Genomic DNA, 24913 nt, shown 5'->3' on the forward strand with positions numbered 1-24913 from the left:
CCGGGCTAAGGGTCACGTGAGTCAGCGGAGCTCGTATCTGTTCAGATTACGACCCTGCATAAAACAAACATACCAACTCGCCCATGCTCTCTTATACTATTTTTATTTGCCCTCACTTATTTCTCTTTTCATCCACATCGCATTTGGATTAGGAATAAAGTCTTAAACCGTTGTTTCTCGCATGATTTCTGTGTTATTAGGCTCTTCATTTCCGTTTCAGCTGTCCTTCCACCTCTTTGCGCTCTTTCTACCAAAAGATGCTACGCGAGAAGATATTATCCAGGATTTGGCGTCAAAATATTGAATTTATCCAAAATACCAAAGATACTCTAAAGAATTTAAGGCCCTTGATTTTAAGTACTTTAACCAGAATTAATCCAAAACAAAGATTTGTTTATTCTGTACAGTTTTAATTCCAGTAATTTGACAAGTCACAGTATATTCAAAGATTAACAAAGAGCTGGTTTGTGAATATTTATAGTTAAGACAGAACAGAACTTTTTTTTTTTACATCAGTCATGCATTTGGGAGTATTAATTTAGCCTTTATTTACAGCTAATGGCTCCTTTTTACTGCAATCAAACAATATGGAAGTTGACAGATTTCACAGTTTTAAGACAACAGTCTCTTTGGAGTACAACCACAGAAGGTGAATTGAACTGAAAGTGCAGGTATGTACAAAATTTGTGTATCTCACCTGAAAGAGACCTAACGAAGGAAGTATGTTCAAGAGATGTGCACCAGACAGATATTTGTTCTTTTTTCCTGCACCAAAACCAGAAAAGCAACATTTTTACATGAATTCAGCCGAAAGACTAGTGCAGTGTTGTTCCTGCAAACATTAATCAGGGCCAGAATCATAAGTGGAGATGTGCCCATGAGAGTTAAGTGTCCAATTTCCGTTCTCTGGGTTTTATAAACCTTTGACCGCTACTAAAGATTCGACTGTTCCAGTTTATGTGAAGAGCCACAACTGAATTGGCGTTTAAAATATTTCTTCCGTACTTTAGCGACCCTAAATTATACCATCAGATAAAATCCTCCTGGGTTTTTAGTAATTTAATCTGTCCGTTTCCACGGCTTTACCGTCTTTAATCCAGACTTCCACTTTATCAGTTTGTTGTGTTTATAAATACTAAACAATAAAACCCAGTCGAATGCATTAGATCCCACTGAAGGATTCATGTAAGTTATTCTGTTTTTGGAAAGTTTAGATTTTAGACCCCATATTTGGAAAACCTACAGAAAAGTTTCTTGTAGTCGGAGCTTTCTCACCAACTCTGACCTCAAAATCCAACATGGTTGCCTTGCATATAAACCTATTGATTATCCATAGTAACAACATGCTTATTAACCCACAACTTTCTCGCACACATTGCACACTTGGACTTTTGTAACGGGACTTCTGGAAGTTTTCTCCACTGTGCCAAGGCCGAGATCAATGTGCTTGAAAAAACAAGAAAACATTTTGTATAGGTGCCAACCAGCTCTCCATCACTGTCGTGTAATTCATTCATGCATTTGTTGCTTGCAAATAAGTAGGCTGGGGATTTCTTGAGTTCATCTAAATAAAGCCACAGTTTAAAAACCCTAGAGAACGCACACACGCCTACTTCCTTCTGAGATTTTTATAAAGGCAGCCAAGTTTTCTAAAGCAACATATTCAGCCTTCATAGTATCTGGTGAAGATGGCTTATGGTCAACTTTCTCCTTCGTGAGTTGAACAAAATGTTCCCATGGATGGTGGGAATGACCTAACATGGCAGACGGGCTCCTTTTCCTTTCTGAAAAAAGTTGGGTATAAAGCAACTACAGCTGCAGAAGTAGCAGCAGCAAAAATGCTCCTTTGTTAAACAACTTTGAACCTAAAAGTAGCTAACTATAAACCTTCTTCACTCAGTAACAGTAGATATAGTCTCCAACCAGTCAGTGAAGCTGATTCCAGTCAACAGCTAGTTGCTTGTTGGATCTGTAGGGACCTCACTAATTGAATGCTTTGGTTATCGTCACCAATAAGATCATTTAAAACAAGTCTTATAGTGCTTTTCCTGTGATTTTGCGGTTTGGAGTTATTCTGCTGAGGACAAACGTGGCACAGACAAGCGTCGGCGAGAACACGTCCAGAAGGATGTAATCGGTCCCGGTCTTTTTACACGAAAAGGGCAATAATACAATCAAGGTGCAGAAGCAGTGCGGGGGTCAGATGGGAATCTATGAAGCTTTTTTTTTGTACCACAAAAATACTAAAAGCACATGAGAAATTGTATAATGGGTTCCCATTTCAAGATTGTCAGTCAAAAGTTTCACATTGACATGTTTCTTTTTATTCTGACTGAGCTGCTGTTTTTGTTTTAAAAATGTTTTCATCCCCAAATTTCACAATTTACAAACTTCATTTAGGTAAATCAACACATAATTTGTACCTTTTTTTTTTTTAAAAAAGTGGCTTCTGTGAGGGTCAAAGGTTTAGCACAGTTTATTATAATTTTTTGTCAACCTCTTTTTTTTTTAGGTCTACTACTTCTGACTTTATATTTGATTTGATTACTTGGTACCACAACTAAATCCAGCAGCACATCCTTTTCAGAGATTTAGTCAATTGTGTAGGATTTTGATATGCTAAATATTTTTTTTTATAATCTCCAAGTTTGTATATTTTGTGTCTCGTTTCTTTTTTTTTCCCAGGCAGACTTGCTCTTGCGTAGGTCCATGCTTTCGGAGAAAACAGTTTGCATTGCAAACAAGTGTGTCACATTCAAATTTCAGACGATTCAATCCTGTCTATCCACGGCAGGCTCGAGGAAGTTGTATCTTCTTGTTTTCCTGCTGCTCTGTCAGCTGTCGGCTCCTTCGCCTCCTTCTCAGTTGTCCCATCTCTGCTCCCTCCTTCTCCTCCTCCTCCGTCTCCCCTTCCTTCCCGAGCCCCACCCGCCCTCAGCTGCTGCAGCTCCCTCTCCAGGGCTTCGTTGCGGTGATACATCTCCAAGTAACTGGCCTGCAGCTCCTTCTGGTAGCGGATGACCTTGTCTTTCTCCGTCTGCCACGTGTTCCTCTCCTCCTCGAAGGCCGTGGCCTGGGCCTCGCTCTGACGTCGCTCCAGCAGCAGCTCCGCTCGCAGACGCTCTTCTGTGGGACCCCCAGAGCCGCCTGCGAAAGGAAAAGTTCAAGTGGATTCAGCTGGAGTCCCCAAAAAAACCCAAAAAACACATGAATGGAAGATTACGAAAGACACCAGCTTCTGGTAAATGCTCACAGCTCTGTACTCCTGGCCTGGTTACACAGCTATAACCTGATTTTGGATCTAAAATTGGAAACCCGAAGCCATTATTGAGCGACAGATACCTGTTGCTCCTGCTGATGGACTCTCTTCGGCTCCTTTTTTGCTTTCTCCGGTGGAGGAACACTTGCCGCGCTGCGTCCCCTGCAGGATGATGTTCAGAGCGTCTATCTGGGCCTCCCTGTTGCGCAGCTCCGTCCGGGTTTCCCTCAGCTGCGTCTTCAGCTTGAAAATCTCGCTCAGCTTCTGGGTCACTTCTGCCTGGGAGTCCCTCACCTGCTGCTTCAGCAACGAGATCTCCCCTGACTTCTGACAAACCTGAGAAAGACAACAATATGACGAATAAGATCATTGTTGTCTGGGATTTTGACTTTTTTTTTTTAGAAAAAAGAAAGATTCATTATTGCACTGTAAAACCACACAATCTTACCAAGTATTTTTGGCCTTGTTTCTGGTGCAAATATTTTTAGTACACTCCAAGAAAGACAAAACTAACTTGCAAGTAACTTTTCAGCAAAATATAGGAGCTTTTTTTCAAAGTCAATAACCCCTTAATATTGATGAAAAAGTACCAGTTGTAACTTAAATAGTGGAACAAGACATTTTAGCTTATGATATGGGAAAATGTCACTTTCCACTGGCAGATTATTTTACTTTTTCATCAAAATTAAGGTATTACTGATTTAAAACAAGCTTGCTGAAAAGTTAGTTTTGTCTTATTTCAAGATTAAAAAGATATTTCACCAAGAAACTAGTTCCAAAATTCCTTTTGTGGTATATATTGCATTCCAGTGCAGAGTATTGAATGATGATTTTCAAAAGTTTCTTCACCACAAAAAGAATCTGAAAAGTGTGGCATGCACCATACCACCCTAGACATATTTTTTCCCCCACAGTGAAACAGGGTGGTGAAAGCGTCGCTCCTTATGCCTGAACTCTTCTTACCTCCCACCGTGTCTCCTCTAGAGTCGGACTGGTCGGCTTCGGCACGGCCGTGACGTCCCGGACTGCGTCCCGCTTCAGGCCGTCGAGCTCCTCCTGCAGGCGATTCTTCTCCTGCTGGGCCCGAAACAGCTCCAACTGCATGCTGCGCTGGGAGCGCTGGGCGTGCTGCGAGACCTGACGCAGCTTAGCGGCGTACAGGCGCTTCAGCTCCTCCACCTCCTTCTCCCACAGCCGCTGCTTCCCTTCAAACACCTGCAGGTGGCGAGCAGATGGGGTCAGCACAGACAAAAAGATAAATAAATAAATGAAGTGACGTTCAGATCGAAAATGAGATTCACCTGAGCGATGGCGCCCTCGCTCTCGTCCAGGTTCCTCCTCATCTGTTTTAGTTCATGTTCTTTTTCCACCAGGCGCTCCTCCAGATCCCGCACCTGGAAGACAGAGCAGCACGAATAACGTAGGGAGGCTGGCAAGAGTAAATACATTTCTTATTTTGTCATGTTACAACAACAAACTTCTGTCTGTTAGAAAAAAAAGAATCTATGATAAATATGACATTTTCACACATTTTCTTTGTGTGAACTACGTCAGATTGTCAGAGTAGAGAGACATCATCTATGAATATTAATTTTCAGGTCTTCATACAGATTCTGGATTTATTTATTCTAAGACATGAACAAGCTTCGATTGTACAGTCGCTCCGGGCGGACGGGGAAGCTGTCCCACGCAGCCTCTCAGAGGTTTTCTTTCAGGACTTGCTCTATATTTGACCTCTCCCATCTTCAGGGTACAGAAACATTTGCACAAGCTTTGCTTTTCCACCAGATGTGTTTTGCACAGAGAAAAATTGTGTTTTTACACCATTTGTGGTGGAATTTAAACATGACCTATTTTTCTTTTAACAATGGCTTTTTTTTTTGCCACTTTTCCAGAAAGGACAGGTTTGTGGAGTTACTAATAGTTACCACATGATGCCTCTCGGCTGCGTATGTGATTAATCCTCTCATTCACTAGTCATGTCACGACTGCAGTTGTGCCGTACCTTTTCTATTTTCCAACGACGGATTGAACAGTTCTGCTAAAGACGTGCAAAGCTTGTTTTATAACCAAACATAGCACTGAACACGACTTTCTCTCTGACCCGTCTGCTGAGCCGTCTGTTCTCTAATGTTAGCTAATTCACCTCAGAGATCTTCACCAAACAGCTGTAGTTGAACTGAGATTAAACTATGCTGCTTCAGAAACTCCAGGAATTGTTTTATTTTGGAGGTATCAGATTAAAGGGGGGTAAATACCTGAGCATGCCACACTTTTCAGGCTTGTATTTATAAAAAAGAATCTGTAAAAATCATTTCCCTTTGACTTCACAATCTATAAAATAAATTACAGCAGCTCAGGAGGTAGATTTTGTTTTCTGTAACTGGGGCAGGTGTGGCTACAATGTAGCTAACTACCAACAGTGTGTGAATGGGTGAATGACTGAATGTAGTGTAAAGTGCTTTAGAGTCCTCTGACTTGATAAAGCACTACAGGCCATTTGTCTTAAAAGTTGGTGGCTTTATCATGAAGCAAAAGCTTCAAATCATATTGGGCTTATATTCCCTTACCACGTCCTCCACCGAGAGGGACAGCGTCCATTCATAAGGTGGCGGAGCCTCGCTGCCATAGGGGGTCAGGCGGTTTAGGGTAGCCATGCTTCGGCATGCTACCTCCCCCATAGCCACGCCCCCTGACCCGGCGGCCTTCAGGCCCTGAGAGGTTCGATCTAAGGAGCCGATGGTGTTGATGTGGCCCATGGAAGCGCTGGGGAAAGGAGAGGAAACCACAGAAGCTATTAAAATCTCGTTACTTTTCACGATCCACACAGTCAGAAAAACAAGGAAAAATCACAGCTGTGGAACTCAAAGATCAGCGGAGAAGACATTGATGTAGCAGCCGACCTGATGTGAGACAGATGTGGACGGAACGGAGGGCGGTACGGCGGCAGACTGCTCATGGAGTTATGACCTGAGTCTGACAGGTTGTCATCCTCGTGGCTCATCACTTGCACCGAGGAGATGGCCTGCAAAGTCAGAATTATGCCGTTATTCAGCTTATGTGGAGCATGATTGCAGCCTTTGACAGAAATGCTTGAAAATAAAAAGGTACTTTTTATTTTCATGTGTTTAGATCCACATACCTGGATCTAAAGAGTGACTAATTTGGCAACTTTCTAGCTAACGACAGAAGATGCTAAGCTAATAAAGCCGGATCAGGCTACCTTGTTACCACATGATGTCGGTCCTCCATGACGGGAGGGTGAGGAAGATGAAGAGGAGGTGGAGACTGTTTTGGAGATGTGGCCGTATGCTCTGTGCAGTCCATTGGAAAGGCCGTGATCCACATCCTCCGACTTGGAGGAGGGGTAGAGGTTTTGCATGGAGCTGAAGTTTTTAGGTGTGACGGGTTTGAATGCAGAAGACCTGAACCGAACCTAAGAAAAAATTGGAAACATAGTACAAAGAGGCGTAAGCGGTCCCTCGCAGCAATAATAGCTGGATTACGCAACATAAATCACAATGTTCTGATGAAATCAATGCTACTACACCATCTGTGTTTTCAGCATTGATCAATTTAGGCGTTTTAAAAAAAAAGAGAAGAAAGATTTGATCACCGCAATAAATTCAGAAGTGACGGATTTTTCAATCAGTGCTGCTGAGGCGGATCACATCTGCGACTGATTTATGCTCCTAAAAGGATTCAAGGGTGTTGCGTCATACTGCAGGAAATATATGAAAGTGTTACTAATCAATTTACCAAAACCCCACGGAGCCTTTTCACTGGCTGTAAATCATTTGTACAAAGAGTACTTTTAGTAAAATTGATAACTTGTTTTACTAATCTAATAACACATACGTTTTCCAGAAAACAGTTCAGTACCTTACTAAAGAAATTTCATGCCTTTAATATGTTTACATGTTGTCACACTGCAATCATAAACTTCAGTGTGGTTTATTGTTATTTTATGTGATAGATAAAGTTAAAGAAAAATGTAACTTTTTTTATTTTTTTTTTACAAATGAAAATTTATAATGCATATGTTCAGTCCCCCTTAATCAAATACCTCTAAATCCAATCCTGGGGATAACATGGCCTAGTTAAAGTCTGGATCTAAATCTAACTGGGAATCCACAGCACGATGTACAAACTCGTCTTCACTAAAAGTCATCAACCAGTGTGATTGAGCTTCATATGTTTTGCAAAAAGGAATGGGCAAATATTTCACACATATTCCAAAAGATTTGTCCGCAAAACACTAGTTCTGAAAAAGTATAATAATTAAAAAGAATTATTATGCAAAAAAAACCCTGACCAACATATTCTACTTTGAGTTGATACCGAAGTCTTTGCTGTGGTAATTCTACAAAACGTGGAATTAGGTTTTACAGATTTTGCTGTAATGCTAGACACCATGATGTAACACGGCTGATGCTCATGTAAAGACATTCTTTTTTTTTTTAAATATACAGCCTCAATTCTCGTACATTCACCTTTTCGTACTTGCCCCCACTTGGCAGTGAGTTTTTTGACAGGTCTATTTCAGTGCCATCTTTACTGTAGACTTTGGCGAAGACGTCATCCTCCACCAGGCCTCCGATGACGTCCCTCTTGCCGTTGCCGCTTGGCCCTGCTTTGGGCTCTTTCCTGTTGGGAAGTGCAGGAAGTCAGAAGACATCTCAACGTAACGTCCCGCACAGGTACCTGCTGCTCTGTAGCAGAACCCACCTGGTGATGTTGAGGTAGTTCAGTAGCTCTCTCTGGGTCAGGCCTTTCTTCAGCAGGCCGTTGGTTTGTCTGGGTCTCACCTGAGGCACCGCGCGGTTACCTTTAGTCGGAGACACATCTGGCTTCTCCACCAGACTTCCTACGCTTCCCATGCCGCAGAGTGAGGAGAGGGGAGAGGAGGGGAAAGGGCTGCGGAAGTTTTGGGTGGGACCACGCGTCACGGGAAGAGTTTGGACCGAGGTTGCCATTGATTACGAGAGGCTGAGGGGAGGTAAAGAGATCTGGGAAAGAAGATAAAAACAGGTCGATCACAAGAATAGGTGGGACTGGCAAAGGTGAACAATTAGACCTTGATGATGTCTTGGTTCAAAGATAGCATCATGAACCTCCTGCTGAGGCATGCTTGGCTTCTTTGGAAACAAATTATATGCCTTGTGTTTGATGACTCAAAACATTACAGAGCTACAGTAGAAAATTATAATCAGTAAAGGAGAGACAAACAGAAATCTGTTTGGGAAAGAGCATCTCAGACAAAACTATGAACCTGTTATTAGATTCTAAAATGTTCTCAGCCAGAGATTGAAATCGCTCAAATTTCCCCTTGCTTACCTTCGACTTAGTTTGATCAGCAGATCAAATACTTAGAATTCAGGAAATTTCCAATTCATTTCAATGCATAAAATTAAGAACAATCTGCATTTCCAGTTTATGAACACACAACTAATGGAATCGGTCAAAATCTGAAATAGCAAGACATGACCTTAAAGACATGATCTTATAGTCCAATATGGCTGCCACATATTATTTGCACTTACTTTGCGAAATCAATCTAGCAGACAGTACTGTGCAAAATCTATTTGTGATCATGTTTAATGTCCAAATTCAGAGAAATATTTCTTGGCTTGCTAATCACTAAGTCACTAAGCTCAACAATTAGCTCACAGTTTTTCTTTGTCTTGCAACATGAAAACAGTTGGATTAGTTTCTACTAAAGGTGACAAATCTCTACAGTCATTTTTTCCTCTTTCCAAACTGTTGCTCACCTTTGCTCTTGTATAGACAGTTGTCAAACCAGCACACGAGCCCTTAGCATGAAACTGCAGATCCCTGATAAGGACACAGCAGCCTACAACAACAATGGCACTTTTTCAGTGTTTCTTTTTGGGGCCTGTATGTTTTGCTCGGCACTGCTACCATTGAACTTCAGCAATGGACAAAAAAGATTCAAATATAAGAGATTTAAAGAAAATGTTAAGAAAAATGGGAGTTACAACTTTCTGTGGAGAATAATTAGCAATGTTCAAGGTGTGGCGTTCTTTCTTTGCATGCTTCTACAGTTTAACTTCCTTTTAATGGGACATTAAAAGGACATTAATGTCCAGCTGCATGAAGCAACACACCTGACGTTGTGCACTGCCAGTCAGCAGGCTGAAAGGAGGGTGCTACACTTTCCCTTAAAAAATAAATGTACATTTTTTGGAGATGTTTTTAGCCACATAGCACACAGAGTTTCAGTGTGAAAATCTAAGGAGTGCCAACAATCACACTTATCAAATTATGCTTCTTTATAAGTGGCAAACTTTAAGCTCTGTCTCTGCTAAGAAGCCAAACCAATATGAGCTTGTTGGATGTGTGTTACTCTGTTAAACAACAGTAAAATCAAGGTGCAGTTCTTTTCCATAATTTATTTGAATCTATGTATCACAATACCAATAAACATTTTGCGACATAAATACCTCTAATCTGTATTTTACAACATTTGTAGCTCTAGCGATGATTGTAAATGGTAGCAAACATGATAAATGTGCAAGTTCGCAAAGCAGTGGAGGTACTTTAAAGCAACCTGAAAGGTTATGACACGCAATAACAACGAAACAAACATTCCTTCCTTCTCTGCTGAAATAAACTCCTCTGCTTACCCCACTGATAGTATGTGTGCACGTCTGTCCCCAGAGGACAAAGGTGAGCTGACATACGTTTCCTCAGCTGTGTTTGTCTCTGCAGTCAGCTCTCTCACAGCACAACAACATCAACTCAGTAGGACCAACCCACACATCCTGACCGCCATGCAAATGCCAAGACGGAAGAACAATAAATGCAAATATCTCCTTTACACAGACACAGGATATCAAACAAGGCTGAGGTAGCTGCAGTGCTTGACAAGCCTTTCTTTACCTGACACAAATCAAAAGAGCACAGGATCATGTGAGGTAGCGGCGCTGCAGGGTCATGTTGTTGTTGTTGTTGTTTTTCATGACAAATCTGTTATGTAACTCGGATCCAACTGGGTTACTACAACTCATTTTTTTCCCCCCAAAGGACATAAACCTCACATTTTAATCAAGTTCTGAAGCACAGTTTCCTAAAGTCTCCGGGAAAAAAACAAAACAAAAATCACAGATAAACCATTCAGTGTGTCTCAAGACGTCGCGCTCAGCATCAGAAAAGCTCCAGCTGAGTGTTAACATTTTGTAAGCAAACAGTGAGCAATTTTTGCTGAATTTTTATGAAACTAAACCAGCTGCCAAGCGATTCAAACACCCACCTGAAAGCCCTAAGAGCCTCTTCACCCCCCACACACCAGGCATTGTTTCCTCCTGTCACCCCTCTGATTCCTCTCACTTTCTGATCACCCACACATCCCCTCCTTCCCTTCTTTTCAGTCAACCTCATTAAGGTGCGCTATTGATTTTATCCTTTTGACCCTCTCTGTTCCCGTGCATAAACACCGCCAGCAGTCATAAACTACCGGAGACCATAAAACACGCACTGGCATACAGCTCTGTTTCCGACTATAAATATGACTGAGAGGGAAACAAAGGTCTCCGTTCAGATTCAGCCCACTGGTTTGACGCCCAGAGAGCAACCGTGGCGCAAACTGTGCTGTGTCCTTTTCCCTCAGCCTTGGGTTAGTTCCCTAATTCTGGAGGCAAAAGTGTAGAGACACTGTTTTTGGAGGTTGAGGAGAAACCTAGTCTCTTCTTGAGTTTTTATTTTGATTTGTTCAACCACTTTTTCTTTATGCTTGATGTCTGTAACAATATGTTCACCTCATCCTTTGTCCGTGCCGCCAGTGAGTGGCTTCGTCCTAATCCTGCTAAAAAAAGTTGTTTTCAGCGCCAAAACAATCTGTATTTTCTGTTTACAGATTTAGACAGTTACAAACTTTCAGAACCAATGGTAGCAATTTTTTTTACCTATGGAGTCAATATCTGTTTCGGAGGCCTAAAAAAGCGGTTTCATTTAAGAAAAATGCACTTTAAATTTCTCACTTTCTTTCAAACATTATTGACAAGCGTATGTTGATTTATTTGTCTTTTGTACGTTCAACATATTTACAATTTGTGGCTGTAAAATTGCTTATTTGGCATTGAATTCAGAAAATAAGTGTGCATTTTACTCTAAAAAAATGTAACTTTGGAAAGCAAGTACAGCGGAAAGGTTTTGAACAAGAACAGGGGAGAAGGACATGAGGCAAATGTTCAAAAATCGAGCTGTAACTTTGGACTTTGCATCCATGTGTCCTGTGTAGTCGCTTCACACAGCAATAAGCACCATGTGCAGATCCTTTGTTGGAATCGTAATCTAACCAAACATTTTATTTCCTGCATAAAAGATGCAAATAAAAATAGAAAATGAAAAGCCCTTCTTATGTTTGGAAACTTGTTAGCAGCAGAAAGTAGATTACGGCCATTACTTTCATCTTGAACCTCTAAAAGACGGTCAAGGATGCTTAGGCAGTTTTCTCTGTGCATCAAAGATCATAAGTGGGCTCATCCCAAGCAACGAGCGGACCGTCCTGCTGCCCACCTGGAGGCACTCTGGCTCAGTGAACACAAACTAACCCTAACAACACGCTCGCTTAGCTAAAGCTGGTCCACTCTTTCGTACATTAAAGCTCCTGTTTTGTATCCACTCTGGTTATCTCCTGTCACTTGCAGCACAATTCACTGTTATTGAGCACCTCACACTGCTGGCCAGGACAGTTATAACAATTATGTAAATGGTTAAAATAGGCAGTGAGAGAGAGAGAGAGCTGTGCAACTCCAGCCCACTCTATTCAGGACTCTCAGCCAGGCCCAGATCAAAGCAGCCCAAGCTGCTCATGTTTATATTCATGAGGTCCCATTTCCTCCCCAATATGAAACTTTCCACTGAAGCATCCGGCTACTAATAAGCCAGTAAAATAAAGACCAAACCTCATAATCAATGATAATGTTTATAATAGGATATTATACGACACTAAGGGAGAACAAGTGACCTTTTTTTATTGGTGCAGCTGATTTATCAAATCCTTCTGTGTTCAAATAAGACGTGTTAAAAGTAAGTGTGGTCAGATCTTGCTGAGTGTGCACGAATCAATGCGCTTGATTTCACGTAAATAAATAATGAGCGTGAAAAGCCTAATGGCCATCGGTCAAGGTCGGGCGTGGTATTCTTAGTCTCATTTATTTACTAAGTTTGTTCGTCGTGCAGAACGCACCCAAGAAGCCAATCGATGCTCGACGGGAAGCTGAGCTCGGAGCCGAGGTGGATCGAGGCGAAGCTATATTCGTTTTGGGTACGGACAGAGCGGCGATCCATTTAGGCCGTGACCACAAATCCTGCGGGACTGAAGAAATCTCGCATCCCGCTTGTTTTTCCGTAATTGCCTTCAAGTTTACGGGCCCAGAGTAAACCCGGAGACGGAGCAAGATTTACAGCCGCGGACCAGACCAGACGAGGGGCCCCCCGAGATGCAACACACCTCCTTAAATCTCTCACACACTCATGCACACGTGCACAGATCAAAGCAATGCCGGCCTTGAACAGCTACGGTCTAATTGAAAAGTGTTGTGTGTGTGTGTGTGTGTGTGTGTGTGTGTGTTTGTGTTTTTATTCAATCTTCTTATAGAGCTCTGCTGAGCTGGTTTGGAAGTGAGAGGAGCTCTTCGAACCGTGCACTTTTCCTTCCATCTGCTGAAAAATATGTTTCAAACTAAGAAGTTTTGTTGAATCCTGAACAGACGTCAGCGACTGCAACTCCTCTCCAAAGCTGCAAAATCACCAATTAACTTAAGCGTGCAAGAAGAACAAAGCCCTCACGCTGAGGGCTTCGAGGACCGTCTCTTTATATATTGTAACCAGGCCTCTCATAGTGAAAGAAAACCTTTCAGTGAAACACTTCAGTGTGAAGAGGGAACATTAAAACCCTCGTGGACAACCGGTTCAGTACCGGGACTGAGACAGAGGGACGGACGTAGAAACAAAATTCCAGAGATGCCTGACGGCAGTACAAGCTGCGGCTCGTCGGTTTGTAATGCTCGAAATACTCCCAGTCCCACGGAGGAGCTGGTCACTCAGCACCATCCTGGTGAAAAGAGTATTTACAGTCAGCAGCATCTGATCCTGCGCCCCACTGCCTCCCTCTGTTCTCCGAGCGCGCGATCAAAGTTTGTTTACGACTAGGATACTTCGCGAGCTACATCTAATGCTCCCACACAGCAGCGCTCGATGTTGCGTTACATAAGCTCGATGAAAAGCCCGGCCGGTTCACTGGGTTTTCACAGCGGGTGGTTGTGGAAAACACCAGTTACCAAATTTCAAACTGGCAAAATAACAGAAATGTACGAAATGTGACGGGATCGCCACCACGCATAAAACACTAAACTCATAAAGAGATGATAAGTTAATATTGACGGCAGCCAGCAAGGGAAGCGTACTCTTCATCTTGTTTTCACAATTTTCAGATTATTCATGAAGAACAGATTAAGCTGGGACTAATTAATTATATAAAATGAGCATTTAAAGTAACAGAACTCCATGGCATGATGCTGCCACCACCATGCTTGACAGTTCTCATGTTTTAAAGTCTCACCGTGACTCCGCCAATTGCACTTATTTTACATATTGGCATTGGAAATATTTCTTTAAATATGTTTGAGCCCACCTTATTGGATGATCGGTCAATATTAATATGGCACGTCGAAACTGTCATAAACCTAAAAGTCATCATAACCTTCACGTCAGATGAAAACGAGTGACATGAGCCCATTATTAATACACGAGGAAAATGTTTTTAACTATTGACTGATACTGGTGTTAGGTTTTTACAACTCAAAGAATGGTGAAACATGCTGTAAAGAAATCCAGTCAAAGGATTTCCAAAGGAAAACCAACATGTTAGGGAGTCAGCCGGTACACGTTTCTATAAAATGAGAGCAAGTAAAACTTTCCTTCGATGTGACTGAGCCTTAAGCGCCTGAGCAGGTTAAGCTGCACCAGAGGCCATATCAAGACGAATCTTCACTACATTTAAGTTAAAGAAGAACTCCGCTGCGTTACTATACATGTCAGGATGTAAGGAGTGGAAGCGTCTGTGGCTGCAGGGCATGGCAGCCCCAGACAAGAGCTGTTTGTAATTGTTAGCAGGTTATTTATTATGGAAAGGAGGGGATCAGGCAGACTTTGTTTCTCTTAGCAAATCCTGAGGCCACAGAAGAGAAACATGTTGAAATCGGGGTCATTAAGTGCTGCTTCTCCTGACATTTATCACCGTGTATCAGTGAAGCGAGGCTGGATTCAAGTTAAACTTAAAGTAATTTGTCAAAGATTTTCTGTAAATTCTTGCCGACTGAGAGCAGACAGAACGTTCTGCGTTCCCTGAAAGGTCAACTTGAGAGGACAAGGCGCGCTCCAGTGTGACGTGGGTCATAATTCAGTGGCGGCTGGACACGATGGCGATACGGCTGAGGGGGCAGTGTTCAGCCTCACACTGTCTCTATTGATGACGACTGCTCCAGACTTTATGGAGGTTGAAGGTTATATTTAGCCAGAGCTGCAGATACAGGGTGCCTTTGAGTAGACAGACAAAGCAGAGACTTCACTCTGGAAGTTCTGACAATACTATGCAATTATAGCCACTTATTCCTCATTACCACCAGACTGTACGTTACGTTTCCGTGTTACAGGAATAAGGCTGAATCTCAGTTTACCAGAAAACAAGTCGTGGTCCGATTTTTCATGAGCAACAGTGTAAATGTCTGAATTTATTCAGCATTTTTCAAAGACAAGAACATTTTAAACAGCCTGTTAAAGAGACATGGAAACTGGTCCAAAAGTCTGCTTTGTACCTCAGTTAAAAAAAACAACAAAAGTGAGTACAATAAAACAAATAAAATGAAAAACAAATGCCGTTAGCGTAACAATCAAGTCAAAAAAAGTGTAAGTATATTTTAAAATAACAATTGAATAAGCACTCTGCAACAAGTTGAAATCTTCTTATCAGCAAACCTAATTATTACCTGAGAGCAATCTTTCTGCATCAATTAAAGATTGTCATTAATTTCAAAACTCAGTTTAATGGCATTGAAGTCAATATAGCCAAAATTTGAAGATGTAAAAAAGTGTCTGCATTGTAGCCCTGTTAGAAAGCGAGTAGAAAGATAAACTTTCATTAAAAATAATCAGGATAAAAAGCCAAGGCAATCAGCCACCAGCTGGATTATTCTTGATAATCAAAACAAAACGTTTAGGTGTTGTCTGAACTTATGAGTAAAATATATTGAAGAAATAAGAAAGCCAAACAAATATAACCCCTGGAGAACAGTGAAGTTCCTCACTATTGAGAGAAAGTGATGATTTTTAAAATTTACAAAAGGGAATATGTCAGATTTTTTTTCTTTACTTGTGTTATGAATGCTGCCAGAGAAATGATCAAACTTGCTCTGCCTTACTTTTATAGATTTCATAGATATCACATTGCCTTACTCTTTAAACCAGCTGTCAAGCTTTCCAATGTCGTAGAGCAGCTGAGGTGGGTTTCCTCATCAGGGAAGTTGGAACTGTATATTTAGGCTTTTACAGCCGTGTTGACTGGACAGTATTGTATTTCTGCCCAGCATTCAATTACTGGTTCTGATTAGAGTAGCCAGAGGTTATCTGGAGCGGCTGGTTTCACTGCAGCTTCATGAAACCTCATTGATCTGGATCTGACTGATGTTACATAAGACAGCACCCAGGGGAGAGCGCGTTCACAGGGCCTCCTCTTTAACCTAAATCGATCACCAGGGTTTGTCTGGACATGTTCTTTTTAAATCATTAAAAACAATCCTGCTATATTGCCCCTTTAGAAATAAATCTGTGAAAACACAATATTTTATTTAGAAACCTCAAATTTGTCAAGTGCGACAGCTTAGTGGAACAATCCCAAACTTTGTATAGATTAATGCCGGTGCTGATCCCTCTGTCAGGACGCGAGTTCAGCGAGCGGGTTCGTTCGTGTGCATGTGTGAGATAAAAAGAGATTAGTACAAGCATATGGATATGGGCCCGACCTCTATGTTGTTTTCAGTGAAATCCCTTTGCCCTCTAGTCATTTCGCACACACGCACGGATACCAAGGTGCAAAATCTGCCTTTGTGATGTAAAATTCTGGGTTTTTGTTGTCTTGTGTAAGTCAAGGGTGATTTATTTAAGAAATAGCCTCAAATAGTTACTCATAATATATTGATGATTACTAATATTGATCAGAAGTAAAAATACATTCTAATCACATCTTCTTAGATGCCATTTCCTTGCGTTACCCCATTAAATACATGCAAATCTTTCAACATTCAAATGAGTCCCACCTTTCCCACCGCAGCTCAGCCAGGATGAAGCTGCAGGCCTACAAGCAGTTCTGTTCAAACATTGCGTTGCTACACTATGCATTGCACAATGGCAGGAGGTATGATGTTGGGATTAGTAAAACCAGTTGTGAAGACAAAACAGACAGAAGATCAACATTGCAAAGTTGACTTTAAGGTTGAATGGGCTTTAGATGCTACTCTCTGCTACATTACCCCAGTTGATTGGTAATCCGTTCAATTAAGTTGTCAATCATTGTCATTAAGAGCTAATAAAGTTCAAGTGCAAGATAAAAACGTCACTCCTAGTTTAAATACCAGACATAAGCCGCGCTTCTTATCATAGTTTGGGTGGTGATGCATCTTATAGTGCGGCTTGTATGTAGTTTTTTCCTCCTCGTGAGGCATTTTGTGACTGATGTATTAAATATCAATTCATACTGACGGACATGAACCACGGATTAAGTATTGCCATCGGCAGCCGTGAGGAAAGCTAATTGTGGGCCGAAAGCCAGAGCCAGAGGGACGACTCCACAGTTGGGTAAATAAAGAACGTGCTGTTGGTGTTCTGATGATCTGTGTCACGTTGTCAGGTTTACCTACAGTAGCTCGTCTAGATGGCTACATCGATCTGTTGATGCTTGTGAGTGGTGCAGTTATGTCTCCACGCCCTGGTATTTGCCAAGGAGGTGAATATGAATTACTTCGCAGGCTGACCCTCTTGGTGTGGCAACTAAACCGCCTCCCTATCACCCCGGATTTACACTGCATGCGTCTCTGTTTTTTTCCTCTTCATGACTCAGTTTTCAACTGATGCAACTTATAGTCCAGGAAATACTGTAACTGGTTTTTAGTCTGCAACTCAGTTAAAGGGATAGTTTAAGATTTGCAAAGTGTGGTTCTGTTGAAAGACTATGTTCACATCAGGTAGCTCTACTTGGTGTTGTAGTAAAACAAAGCGGTGTAGAAAGCAGAGATTTTAGATTAATGCTCTTAGTTGAATTTTATACCGCCTTACTTCTCTATTATAGCTACCACTGATGGAAACAGTTCATATGTTTTGTGCTCAGTGTTTCATGCACTGAGTGCTGCCCCCTGACGCCATTTCCCATAAAAATAATCATTGGCTTCTCTGTAGATAATCATCCGATGCAAACATAGCAGTAGCTTAGAGATTCATCAAATAACGTTGACATAAACCACCACAGTTACTGAGACTGGAACTGTTTTAAGTCTGAATCTGGACTTCCATTCTGAACTACATCTTTAAGGTAGAAATAAAAGAGATATGATGCCACTAACTCCTTATTTTGACCTTTGAACTAATAAAAAAAACACACATATATGTTTACTTAGACTGAGGAGGGTCTAACAGGTAGTGTGCAGGAGCTAAATCACCTACACAACTTTAATTTGTGGTCTTGTTTTCCAATAAAGCAGGATGCTTGCAGATTTCTAGATGGTTAAAATTGTTAAAAATATAAGGGTGGATTTTTTATACTGTTTGGAAAATAATACAAACATAAATTGACAAGATTAGATTGAAGTCACGAATGTACTAGTAGGATTTTATTAGGAAACTATGTAGTTGACAAAGACACATATATCAGATTCAGACTTGGTGTCTGTTGATACTTCATCCTAAATACCTCAGATCAGTAAAACAAAACATCTTCAGTAAATAAAAGGCTGCAAGCTGGTAACTAAGATCCTATCCTGCACTATAAAAAGATACCTCCCACGTACAAAATATGTTTAACACCAATCCAAAAAAGGATTTCCACCACTGTGTGCGTTGTTTATTACGGAGCATTTGTGTCTAGAATCATGTTGGACCAAGACACTAACTTTTGGTTGTTTTGTGGGGTTTTTTTTCTTTCTTTGCAATAAATAAAAGCAACACCATGCTGAAAATTCTCCCTACGTAGCTTTACAGGAATTTGTGAGAAAAGCAAACAGCCAAATGTCATTCTGTGCACCTTGTTAGTAGGCGAAGCCTGCAAAGTGTTTGCCAGCTGCTGCTATCAGCAGAGCTGAACTTCAGCGAGAGCCATGTGAGGGAAACGCACATTCCTTGCATTTCTCACTGGGTAATTATTAATGTACCATCACACAACGCATGTCGACCTGACAAGTTCTGATAACGCTCAAAAGGAACGATTAGCTCTGCTGCAGGACCTGATGTGCGGCAAGAAAACTTTTTTGTCCATTTTCCAAAGCTCATTAGTTCCCATGAGAACCTCCATGAGAACAATGTAATGACTGATTATTTAGCCTCATAATCACAGTGTTGGTCAAATCAGTGGTAAACTGAGCCAATAAAGACAAAGAGCACAAGAAAACCAGCGTCTTATTAAATTCTTTACAGCCTGTAGGGGTTCATTTAAAGCACAGACCTCTTTGTTTCATGGAGACTCACCGCTCTGAGATTACACAGCTTCCCACATTGATCCAAAATGTTCAGGGAACAGATTTCCCTGAACATCTCCACTGACTGTCCATGCATCCATCCAAACACTGCCGATAAACCCACAATCAGCACAAACTGGACAGGGCTGAACATTGATTAGGATTCAGCAGCAGAGATTGAATGCATTGACCATGCACAGAATGCATTTAAAAAAAAAAAGCTTTCCAGGTCACATGTAAATGAAAGAGCATACATCAGATTCTTTACTGATTACAAACCAGGCAGCTTTTGTTTGATCGTAACATAATAAGGAGGAAGCAATCAGGCAGCGCGTCAAACGGTAAATACAGACAATGACGCATGCTGCTGCCCTGTCAGAAGATCAGCACTTTTCTTCCGCCTCTAGTTTCAGTGTAAACACAGAGATTGTTTGTTGTTCCTCGGAAAATCAGCTTGTTCAGCCAGAAGAGTTTCAGTCAGGCTGCGTCGAGTTAACAAATCCAATAAAGCAAGGAGAAATTCCAGTAAAATGTTGCTGGCGGTTTGTCTTAAAGTCAGCTTAATACAATGATTGCTTGGAAGGAAAAAAAACAATTTAATAGTCCTCAGGGGGAAATCCAGGTCCAAAAATAGACCAGAAGGATAAACGTTAAATACACAAGGGAAAAACAACTAAGTGAAAAGAAAAGTGTGGACATCGGCTGGTGCTAAGCAAAATAAAAAGTTACTAACAAATTCCCCCATACTATCCCTGCAATGAGATGCCAGAGAAAGTGAGAGTAATATCTGACTGTGAAGGGTTGAGTAAGGTAGTGCTGCCCCTCCTCCACCTGTTGCTGTACACACTGCAAAACTGGTTGCAAAAGAGCTGCTACACCTTGAGCTCACTTAGAAGAAAAACAAACTCACCTGTAAGGAAACATTTCCAGACATAAACAACAAAGACAGTCACAGTGTGAAAATGAAAGGAGTGCCGTCTATCACTCTTATTAACACGGCTTGAAAAGCAAGGTTGGGAAGATATGAGCGGCATGTTTATTACGCAGCCAACGAATGAATCAGCAAATAGTTTGTTTTATTCGTGTCAGCAGAATCGATAATAAATATTTCTACTAAGGCATATGCACATAAAGCAAAATAACAAAAAATAAGTATCATAGGTTACATTATTATGCATCTAATAATCATTATATCATGGTATGGTAAGATCGAATGTGGCTTTTTATTTTTACATTAAAGAACTTAAATCATGAAATGCATTTTGTGCATCAATAAAACAAAAAGTTTTCATGCCTTTAAACTCTTATTTTGTTCTTGTTTAGTAGAACAAATATTTGAGGAACTTGTTACAAAACAATCATAAAGCTCTAATGTAAAACATAAAGTAATTATATAACTATTTTTCTCTACATTGGAAGAAAGTTGGGTAGCTAAGACTGCTGCTCAGAAACAAAACAGATAAGAAGTTCAGCTGTGATCAGAATATGCATTCCTCTAGTGGAGTAATTACAAGACAGGCTGCTTTCCTCCTTTCTCTGCAGTTCAAGCTGCTCTTCGAAAAGAGCTTCAAATCACATTAGGTTCAGAGTATATATCTATATATATCCAATTCACATGTTGATGCGTCAAACTTTCCCTCAAAAAGCACATAGATGAGAATCAGATTGCAATCCCAACAGCTGCTGCGGTAACGCTTCACACCATCTGAGGATGTCTAGAAAGAATAAGTTTCTACCTGTGTTTGTCCGCCGGAGATTTCACCTCTCCTCCTCTGATCTCATCCTCCTTGAAGTTCTCGGTACTTCTGACTCACCCTCGCGCTAACGATGATCAAACCACTAAGGCTTCCTGTTTCTCGGTGCTTCACGGCGAATGGGAGGCGCGCAGATGAAGAGGAAACTCCCTAAACAACTGACCTGTAGGATGACTTTGCACTGATTTGAAAGTTGATGCAAGTTTCAGCAAGAGGACAGTTTCAGTGGAGATTGTGGCTAAAAAGGAGAAAACATTTCCTTGTCATAGTTTTAACTCATCCGGGATGGTTTTGCACCTTTTGCTCATCTTTCTGTGTACTCTAAGCTCTCTTCATTTGCCAGTGTGGCTCGACTTGTTCCTCCAGTTCAAAACACACAAAGCCCCGCATGTGAGCCAGCATTGAAGCATTCAGTTCAGACCCTACAATGAAGCACAGAGAGCCAGTTTCAGGGGACAAATAAATACAACAGCAGCAGCACAGCGTGCCCTGTTTGCTCACAAGTGAGAGCACAATAACCAGGGGATTAGTCTGGGGTTAAAATGCAGACGGTGGAAAAGCAGAAAAGAAAGATGAGGGAAGGAAAAACAAGCAAGAGCAAAGGAGGAAGAAGTAGAAAACAAAGACAAGTGGGGGCTGAGAGAAAGTTTCTCTTTTCGTGGCTGGGTAACTGGACGGGTTCTGCACCGTATCCAATTACATAATTCAAACAGGAGACGCTAGCATCTGAGGAGGGAGAAGAGAGACGACATTGTTCTCTGCTGCGCAACCAGAAGAGAGCGACTTTCTCCCGCCGTCACCACGTGACGGCCCGGCCGCTGAGCGGAGGGACGTCAAGGACTCCTTAAGGCTGGCACCGATGGGAGGCCACACAAAAATCCCAGCTAATAAAAAACCTTGCCACTCACAGGTGCACTACATGGAGACTGGCAAGCTATTAAAGACATTCCAGAGAAAGAATGTAGCACTGCCCTTTGGTCTCTGCGTTAGAGTTGGATGAAAATAAGCTAAACATAAAAAATAAAAAGAGGGGATAACCCCATCAAAGCTACACGGCGTAGTTTAACGCTAGAGCAGGTGCCACTGTTCCCTTGTTATTATGTCTGGGCCCCTCGAGCATATCCAGTCTCAGGTTCCACAGAAATGTACTCCGAGAGTCTCTGGGCTTGTTTTTCGAAAACAGCTTCAATAGCTTTCCCAGAGGAAACGGGTAATGGGTAAGTGGCGGTAGTTTGTGAAAAATGCCGATATAACAGGAGATAGATATAAACCTGGGTCCAATTAAAGCTACTGAACCTGTTGTACTGGCCAACTAGGCGGGACGGCCGTTCGAGCCAGACTCATTTCCTCTGCTTAAGCTTCTCTGGACAATGACATTACAAGAAACAACGATGACACACATGCTGGCAGCCTGGTGAAACACCCTGGTCCTGTGTTCGGCAGCCACCTGATCTCAGCTCATGTGCCAGCTCGGATTTCTTGAGGAAAAGTGTTACAAGGCATTTTGCAATCATGTTGCAAGGATTTACAATGCACAAACCCAAAATATTTGACTGGAATTTCATTCACATGATGAACCAACGTAGTGTATTATTTTGAAGCTCAGTGAAATTGGGTGGATATCATTTCAGGACAGAAGTGCTCTAATTCTGCCGAAGCTGCTCAGTTGGATTCATGTCTGGAGATTGACTGGGTCATATTAACATATGACTGAGCTTTGAGGTAAGCCATTCTTCTGAGCCATTCATCTTTTGACCTCTAGAGATGAGAGTCACAACTAAAACATGTAGGACACTGGGACCTGAGGATCTGGGTTGGGGATGGACCATTGTCCTACATTTATTGAAGAGGCTATGTGGGTCAAGCTCCTTCAAATTTCATGTCATGCCACAGGTTTAGGTCTAAAGAAAGTCATTGTATATCTGGCTGTATGTTTAGGATCGTCATCATGCTGTAAGGTGAACCTGTGCCTCAGTCTTGCATCCATTTCTGTCTCTAACAACATCGGTCTGTATTTGGTTCCATCAAAGCCCCATTAGTTTTGTCTAGTTGACTCTGATAGTAGAGAAAAGCATCTCCACAGCATGATGCAGCCACCATTATGTTTCGCCATAAGGATGACGATGTTGGCAGTGTCATGGTTAGTGTTGTCTTTATGGCCATGCAACATTTTGCATCCAAGTTCAACTTCTGGCCTCAATAGAAAACCTTCTTCAACAAATTAACTTTACTCCCTACATGGTATGTGGCAAACTACAACATGGACACCAAATTCTTTTTTTCTCACCAACCATACGGTAACTTCTCCACAACTTTCTCCTTGGCATTTCTGCTGTCTGCATTATGCTGTTTGTTCACTGATGTTTTCAAACAGACCTCCAAAGCCTTCAGAGTACAGCGGGATTTATAGAGAGATTACTTTAAACACAGGTGTTACATTTTTATCAAAACTGAACCTTTTTGCAGAGCAGTGCGGAAGCATTCCCGTTTCTATGTCTGTGTCTGCATGTCTTTTTCTTTTAATGACAAAAGAAGCTGGTAGTAAATTTTTAACCACTGTTTTCAGTTTTCCACCTGTGTGACCTCAAAGAGGCATTTGCAGGTCACATTCATTGACCCTAACCTTTAAAATCGCCATATAAGTTTCATGGAAAAGCACAGGATGTGACGGCAAACCGAAACACTGCTGGAGAAAGCAGAGTCGATATAAATACAACAGTGCCCACTCACAGAGGAGGACGTTGACTTCTGGCCTTTTGTTCTGCAACACTACGACTCGTCCGACTAAATAAAAGAGACAAGGGCCGGATGCACCGCGTGCACACGTACACAGAGGGTAACCGCTGCTGCCAATGTCTATAAAAAACCGGTGAGTGCAGGCGGTCCTTGCAGCAAGATAAGCCCGATCAATAAAACGCGAGGAAAGGATAAGGATGAGATCAGGTGAATACAACACAGTTGAATTACTCACGTTTGTTACCAAAACAAAAAATTCCCAGGACGAGAAAATGACACGTTGAGCAGCACACAAAAGCTTTTTGTGGGGGCTGCCTGACTTGGTAATGTTCACAGATGTAGGATGACGCTCGCCCAGACTCATAGACATTAAGATCTTTCGCTGTAAATGTTCCTTCTGTCTCATACGACTGAAGAACTGAGCATTTTAGCAAACAGATCAAGTGACAATACAGTCACTGCTACAGATACATCCGATATGAAATACAGTGTGTGCCATGTCTTGTCGGACATGCTGATTGACAGAAACGAGTGTGTGGGCCACTGAGCCACCTCCTCTGCATGTACACATCCACCCATGCTCTCTCACACTCGCTCTTAAACCTGTTACACATCATGGATCTGATCTGATGTTCGGACCTTTACATTTGCCATGCTGCGAAAACTCTGAGAGAGAAACTGGCAGAAAACGTTGGCTGACTTTGGAGTCAATGAACAAATATATCACCGTGATTAAGTCGCAATGCACTTTTCTTAAATGCAGACAGATCCAGAAGTATCTTTAAGTGCAGAGAAAGAACTTGGTTCACTTTACCAGTTTACCAAAGGAAAATTCAACAGAGATCGCCCAGACACTGGAGCTGCTGGAAACACTGGTATGTTTAAGTAAACATGCATGGTATATACTGTTACATCTCCTTTACAGTACAGTAATTTATACAGAATTACACCTAAACAACCAAGCAATTTTTCCATGAAAAACTGATTTATTTGTTTTTCTTTAGAAAAAACAGTGGGTTATAAAAGTTGCAAGTAGACTACTAAGTGGACTGTTATCATTTTAGGTGACATTTGGTCCTTTTGTTTGTTTCTTGCTTCCTCACATCCGGATACATCGAAGTACATCAGTCTAGAGGTGCCAAGTGACTTTACAGTAACCTGATCAGTGCGAGGCAAAGTTTGGCTTCCCGATTCTGTTCAAGATTTTTAGCTTGGACTCAAAATCATTGCTAACTTTTAAACACTTTTGTACCAATTAAGTTGTAAGCTGAAATAAAACCTCTTGCAACATCTGTGTAGTTAAAATTGCTTTATTCTTACCTTTTAATTGGCCTGCAGAAGCATAGATGTTGACGCAGTGTTGATGACAACCTTTAGAAGGAGGAAACAATGTAACCTGTTGATAATGATTAACTTGGGTG

General features: G+C 41.5%; 1 protein-coding gene across 4 annotated transcripts in view; it reads right to left on the reverse strand.

The window, feature by feature from the left end:
- Positions 1-393: 393 nt before the first annotated feature.
- The window catches only part of LOC102224125 (NEDD4-binding protein 3-B-like), a 29927-nt gene continuing 5407 nt past the window's right edge, over positions 394-24913 (reverse strand). The window contains exons 1-10 of one of the 4 annotated variants that reach the window (XM_023328103.1): positions 24813-24874; positions 7988-8268; positions 7753-7906; positions 6483-6695; positions 6163-6284; positions 5830-6025; positions 4561-4653; positions 4223-4474; positions 3343-3595; positions 394-3147 (exon numbers count right to left, since the gene is read on the reverse strand). In XM_023328103.1, coding sequence (XP_023183871.1) covers positions 2756-3147; positions 3343-3595; positions 4223-4474; positions 4561-4653; positions 5830-6025; positions 6163-6284; positions 6483-6695; positions 7753-7906; positions 7988-8235 — 1923 coding nt within the window. In that variant the 5' untranslated portion in view covers positions 8236-8268; positions 24813-24874 and the 3' untranslated portion in view covers positions 394-2755. Of the gene's footprint in view, positions 3148-3342; positions 3596-4222; positions 4475-4560; positions 4654-5829; positions 6026-6162; positions 6285-6482; positions 6696-7752; positions 7907-7987; positions 8269-10532; positions 13718-20738; positions 20842-24812; positions 24875-24913 lie in introns of those variants that run through there. The other 3 variants (XM_023328101.1, XM_023328102.1, XM_014470330.2) reach the window with 3 other exon arrangements.

Source organism: Xiphophorus maculatus, chromosome 23, assembly GCF_002775205.1.
Source record: "Xiphophorus maculatus strain JP 163 A chromosome 23, X_maculatus-5.0-male, whole genome shotgun sequence".
NCBI classification, from domain to species: domain Eukaryota; kingdom Metazoa; phylum Chordata; class Actinopteri; order Cyprinodontiformes; family Poeciliidae; genus Xiphophorus; species Xiphophorus maculatus.